At 49.4% G+C, this 6392-nt stretch overlaps 1 protein-coding gene across 1 annotated transcript; it reads right to left on the reverse strand.

Moving 5' to 3' along the window:
• Window positions 1-3924: 3924 nt before the first annotated feature.
• On the reverse strand, window positions 3925-5607 carry LOC137304391 (immediate early response gene 5 protein-like). The gene has a single exon (XM_067972970.1). It carries the CDS (start codon window positions 5472-5474, stop codon window positions 4560-4562), a length of 915 nt encoding a protein of 304 aa, XP_067829071.1. The 5' UTR covers window positions 5475-5607; the 3' UTR covers window positions 3925-4559.
• Window positions 5608-6392: the final 785 nt, after the last annotated feature.

Raw genomic sequence — 6392 nt, forward strand, 5'->3', positions numbered from 1 at the left:
ACAGAGAAACATCAGGTACTTCTCCCAACTTGCGCCGTCTCTCGGAAATTCCCTCTGTGCCATTCCACTCTGAGCAAAGGGGTTTCCTGCTCCTGCGAACTCCACTTCCTCGCCCGCGTCTCCCGGCCGGACACGCCTCGCCGTCCGGCGGAGACCTCTAGGTTCTCTCTAGGCGGGAGTCCTCTGCTGCACCATTGGGGATCTGGGGTGGAGAGTGTTGCATGGAGCAGTTCCGTCAAACAGGTCTTGAAATCAATTCATGGACTCCCAGGCCGCCTGTATCTTTTGCGACCTGGATGAGTCCGTGTTTCACGTTTACAAGGAGTGTGAGAGATTGCAGCTCCTGGTTCATGATACTCCTCAAATACTCAACTACTTCAGTTACAAAGCTCATCAAGGACACAGTAAAGTTTTACACTGACACTCACTGACCTAGCAACTTCCTGCCTTCAAATCTGTGTGCATGGGGGCGGGGAAAAGGGAAGAGAAACCAGAGGGGATTATCACATTGTTTCCTCATTTTCTGCAACATATACTTTTCGATGTTTAATCTTGAGCTGGGCTGAACTGTTCTTTCGCTATTGTCGAGGACACAACTCCATTTTGCTTTCTCTTTCCACTTGTTTGGTGTCCCGAGACCGACTCCTTCCCGTCCATGACAAACCATCCACATCGTGTGTGGACAATACGCGTTTAGACTTGGTGTCCACCTCGTCTGTATTAGAACTTTAAAATCGGTCCAAGCTGCACCCCCCCCCCACAGTGGGGAGTCACTGTACTCCCCGGCCAGCCTCGTGTGTGAGAGTGTGAGTGTGAATGTGAATACTGTCACGTCACAAGAGCCAAGCCAACAGTTATAGGAGCAGACTCCAGAATGCTGTTCACATTCTTTTCACAAATGTCTAAATTCACACTTGAGTGAAACACATTTTGATGATACTTTCATCGTTTCCCACACTCTAAGTTGGTCCTAATTTAAGATTGCAATGAGACGCCCGTAAACTTTCAGTCTACTTGCTTTCCCGTCTTGGCCTGTATTCTGGGCTCAGGAGTTGAGTGTCTGCTTTCCGAAAAGGTGAGGCTATTGGAGGGAAATTTGGGACAAAATAACAACAACAACTTGCATTTATATAGCACCTTTAACATAGTAAAAAGTCCCAAGGCGCTTCACTGGAGCGATTATCAAACAAAATTTGACACCGAGCCACTTGATGATATTTTAGGACAGGGGACCAAAAGCTTGGCCAATGAGGTAGATCTTAAAGAAGGAGGGTGAGGTTTAGGGAGGGAATTCCAGAGCTCTGGGCCCAGGCAGCTGAAGGCACGGCCACCAGTGGTTCCGCGATTAAAATCGGGGATGTACAAGAGGCCAGAATTATAGGAGCGCAGCGCTCTCGGAGGGTTGTAGGGCTGGAGGAGATTAGAGATTGGTGGGGGGTGGGGGAACGAGGCCATGGAAGGATTTGAAAACAAGGATGAGAATTTTAAAATTGAGGCGTTGCCAGACTGGGGGCCAATGTGGGTCAGCGAGCACAGGGGGTGATGGGTGAACGGGACTTGGTGCAAGTTAGGATACGGGCAGCAGAGTTTTGGATGAGCTCAAGTTTCTGGAGGGTGGAAGGTGGGAGGCCGGTCAGAAGAGCATTGGACTATTCCAGTCTGGAGGTAACAAAGGCATGGATGAGGGTTTCAGCAGCAGATAAGCTGAGGCGGGGGCAGATATTGACGTAGTCTGGGAAGACCAGTCAGGAAAAATCCCAACAGCTGAACACTGATTGTCTAAACATGTTTTTAGGTTTTGTGCTCAGGAAGGTCTGTCACCATGAACATGGTTTAAGATGTAAAGGTCACCAATAGCCCCACTTACACCTGTGACACCTCCACTTCCTATACCCATACCAGCCTCTAATCAACTGCTGTATTAGGATTGCTGTGCTGTAGGGCCTATGCAAGAGCAGAGACAGTCCCAAACTCATTTCACAGAACCCGACAGGCATCAGAGAGAACAGACGTTCATAGAATCTTCAGTCATTCGGCCCATCGTGCCTGTGCTGGCTCTCTGAAAGAGCTGTCCAATTAGTCCCACTCCCCTGCTCTTTTATCCCACAGCCTTGCAAATTTTTCCCTTTTCAAAGTTAGAATTTACTCTGCTTCCACTGCCCACAGGGCTGATCTGGACCCAAACCCCACCTCCAGGAGGTGAAAGATTAACTCATTAATTAAAGTGTGTGCCTGTTAATTCAGCTCAGTAATTCCTCCAAACCAGTTCACTTGATGTCACCAAAAACAAAATATTTGCAGAAAACACAAAAAAAATGCACATTTGAAACATGTGTTTTTAGAATCTCTAGGTGAAGATTTCCCAAGGCCATTGTGCAAAATACTCCTATGATTCAAGGGCAGTGGAGTAGATAAAAAAAACAAGAGATTAGATGACATTGAGTTTGGGTTTTAAGAACCCAAAGACTAAGAGAAGACAGGAGGTGGGAAATGATACAATGATGTGTTAACTTTGTATTGATCCAATGTATACCCTCTGACCCCCCCCCCCCAACATTGAGACCACTCAAAATCAGGGCGGTATCTAAGTGGCTTGGTCCCTTTTCAGGCAGGATGTCAGAGTGTTTTAATTGGACAAGGAACTGTCATGGTCGCTGTGCCTCCTGCAGGAGGTCAAGGTTCAGTCAGGGAGAGACTATCATTGGTGGCCAGCTACCATTTTATGGCCAAATGCAATTGGTGCATAAAACTTCAGAAAGGAGAACTTTTTTTGGTAGAATGTGATTGGTCATATGATTTGTGAGATGATTACTTCAAAGCAGAAAATAACCAATTAGAAAACATAACAAAAGAAATTAGACTGTTCCAAAAATTATAGTTAACAATTCCCCTGTATAGCTTTGGTTTTGGAAAGAGTCCCAGAGTTGAGATCTACACAGTACTTTGAACTTCTGAATGCTGACCAGATGTTACTGTTTAACCGGTCAGATAACAAGATTGGCTCAGCCCATTCCGCTGCTAGTCAGTATCATGCCCTTTGTACTTGTAAACATACACAATTCAACCCACCTCACTTGCCCAGTTTACAATGACCTGGCTGCTGATGGGCATGTTTAATAACAGCAACTGACTCACATCAACAATCACCAGCCAATCAGGTGAATGGTGAGTTCACTTCAGTGACACCCACCCATTTTTTTCCTATCCAAAAAATGTTGTTCTGGGGCAAGTGATCGTCTCCCACATTGGAGTAGTCCCACTCCAGAGACTTTAGCACAAAATCCAGACTGACACTCCAGCACAGTACTGAGGGAGTGCTACACTGTCAGATGTGCCATCAAACCAAGGCCCCATCTGCCCCCTCAGGTGGATTTAGAAGATCCCATAACACTATTCGAAGAGGAGCAGGGTCATTCTCCCCATGTCCTGGTCAACCAACATCATGAAGAAAACAGATTATCTGGTCATTATCTGTGGGATCTTGCTGTGCACAAATTGGCTGCCGCATTTCTTACATTACAAGAGTGACTACACTGAAATATCCCCTCTGGAAGACTTGAAAAAATCCCAGTCTCTCCAGCTTTCCCTCATAACTCAGCCCTCTAATGCCAGTGGTTAGCAGCAGGAAGCCAGGCAGATAACCCGCTCCCTGGCCCAGGGCACTGAGGTTTACTGTAATCTCCAATGGTTATCAACTAACTCGGGACAGATCAAAAAAATTGAACTCGGAAACTCCTTTTCTGTTCAGCTCAGTACGACACTGGGCAGCAACTATATCCTGTAGACCAGGGAGCTCAGTCCTAAATTAAAAAGACATGGGAATGGAAATCTGAAATAAACAGCAAATGCTGGAAATACTTAACAGCATCTGGGAAGAGACAGGTTAATGACCGGCGTAATCCATTAGAAGCGAAGTAATTAGAATTTCATTCAATATTTTTTTATTGGTCTATTTTGAAACAAGTCCTGAATTTAGAAATACATTTCAAGTTCCATATAATTTAATTTCTGAAGCAAGAACTACAGTAACTTTGAATTACAAGAGTCCAGTCTGATGGTGGAGCGACTCCTCCCCGTCCTTAATAAAGCCAGCGAGGGGGGGGGGATTCCTCGCACACATTTGGCTCAGTTTGTTGTGACCCAAAGGCTGGCCTCGGGTCTCTGATCAAAACAGGACGCTCGGAATCCTGTTGTGTAACATGAGAAAACGCCTCGTCACTGCCTTGGCATCGAGATCTGAAAACACGAGTCACTGGTGTTGGCTCCTCTGGGTTGTTTAAGCGGCTCCTTCCAAACCCTTTAGGGGGGTTAATGAGAGGCTGAGGCGGCGATGCCATTACCGGTAGCTGGAAGGACCGGTCACCGTGTACCCTTGACCCGGTTTGAACGCCATCAGTCTTTAAACGCCCTCGGGATGACTAATTTAATCGGAAGGGCGAACGATCCCTTCTCGTCGCCAGGAGGAGAGTTACCGCGTGTGGATTTCCGGTCAACCCTCTTGTTCATTTCTCCCGTCAATTTCCAAGCCGACTCTATTTTTCTGACCTCCAGCAGCCTCTTCAATAGGCCACAATGGCTCGGACCCAAATGCCCAGTTTGCTGAGCACCCTGTCCCGGCAGATCTGTCCAGGAGACACCGACTGGTCTTTCGGTGACTCGGCCTTGCCTTTGCTCAGCAGCCCGGTGAATCCCGAGCCGAAGACGCTGACCAGGCTGTGGATGTTTGAGGTTTCCACTTCCTGCCCTGGCCTCCCGGAAACCAACGCCTCCTCCTCCTCCTCCAGTCGGGCTCTCTTGTTCGGCAGACACTCGGGCTCAGCCCAGTCTCTGTGATCGGAGCCTTTCCTCCGCTTCCTGCTCCTGTCGGGTCCGCACACCCCGTCATCGGGAGTGGGCCGCACATCCCCGGCCTCCCTTCGAGTTACAGGCGTTTCCTCGGCGACGTCTTGTCCTAACCCGGGAGCTGCTGTTTCCAGCGGCCGGCCACTGGTGTCGCAATCCGGGCAAACAGATGGGTCGCTGCGCTCGGCCTCTCCCGGGCGGCCCTGGGGCGATTCGGATACATTGTATCGGCCGGGAGTTGCGGACTCGATACATTCCGCGTCGATACATTCCGCCGAGTCGATACATTCGCGTTCCGTGGAACGCCGCGGGATTCCATTCGAAGCCGACTGGCTACATTCAGATTCCACTGGAACCTCCTCCGCCTCCACGCCGCTCGGGGTCAGTCCCTGATCGGTTCCGCTCTCCCGATCCTCAGCCCGGGGCTCGATCTCCATGGCGGCGGCGGCCTCCGCCTCCTCGCTCGCTTCCTGCTCGGCTCGAACGTTGAGATAGACATCGCGGGCGCTGCGGAGCACCAGCGACAGCAGCAGGCTCTTGTGAAGCCGAATGCCTCCTCGCTGGAGCCGGGAGCTGTACATCTTCCCCAGGGCGACGGCCATCACCCGCTGGGCTTCTACCTTCAGATCCATGGAGGGGGTGGGGGGGAATGACAAACAAGGGCCGGTGGAAATGCTAGGGGGTAATGGCGGGAGAATGGAACCCAGAGCCCTCTGACCGTCAGCCGCTCCCGCTGCCTCCCCGCTTCTTCAATCACCCGCGCACGGGGCGAACCTCCTTATATAACGGTGACGTAACCCCCGAAACTCCACCCCGCCCCGCCCATCACCCTTTAAACCCCTCCCCCCGAATATTTAACAGGATCTCCAGCCCTTTCCTCTGTTTCCTAATGGCCCCAAAATACTTTGAATCCCCCTCTTTATCGCAGGTTCATTTTCTTTGGTCTCTTCACTGCCTTAATCCATATATGGTCTGGGCGGATGGGCCGCCTCATCCGTTTCAGTCAGCGGATGGGGGTGACGAGCAGTTTCCGATTCCATATATGGGAGTGTTTGGAAACTCCCTGTGACGCCGCTCTGTGAGACCCGAGCGGACGGACGAACCGGCGATCGTATTAAAGGAGGCAAAAGTCACGCCTACTTTAAAGAGAAAAAATCAAAATATTATTAGCATTCTAAGTATCAAAGTTTTTCGGATGTTGGGAGTGGAAAGGGGAAGCCCCCGGCGGAACCTTTCCATCCAACGTTATGGACGGTTCAAGAAAGGTGCTTCTGACGAGAGAAAGAGTTCAGAGATTTGGTGACAAATGGTCAGCCCTGTTCCTGAAAAGTCTTTCTTTCTTTCTTTGTTTCTATCTATCTGTCTGTCTGTGTAAAAATCTTAAATCTACAACATCAGATAAGTGTCAAAAGTAGATTTTTAAAAAGCCAGTCATTTCCTGCTGATTTTTCTGACCTTGATAATCTGGTCTGTCCCCAAGGGCAGGATTCCGTGATCGGTGGGCGCCGCAGAGCATGGAGTGTCTTATAAATACCGTTAACAACATTATC

Source organism: Heptranchias perlo, chromosome 37 (assembly GCF_035084215.1).
Source record: "Heptranchias perlo isolate sHepPer1 chromosome 37, sHepPer1.hap1, whole genome shotgun sequence".
Taxonomy (NCBI): Eukaryota; Metazoa; Chordata; class Chondrichthyes; order Hexanchiformes; family Hexanchidae; genus Heptranchias; species Heptranchias perlo.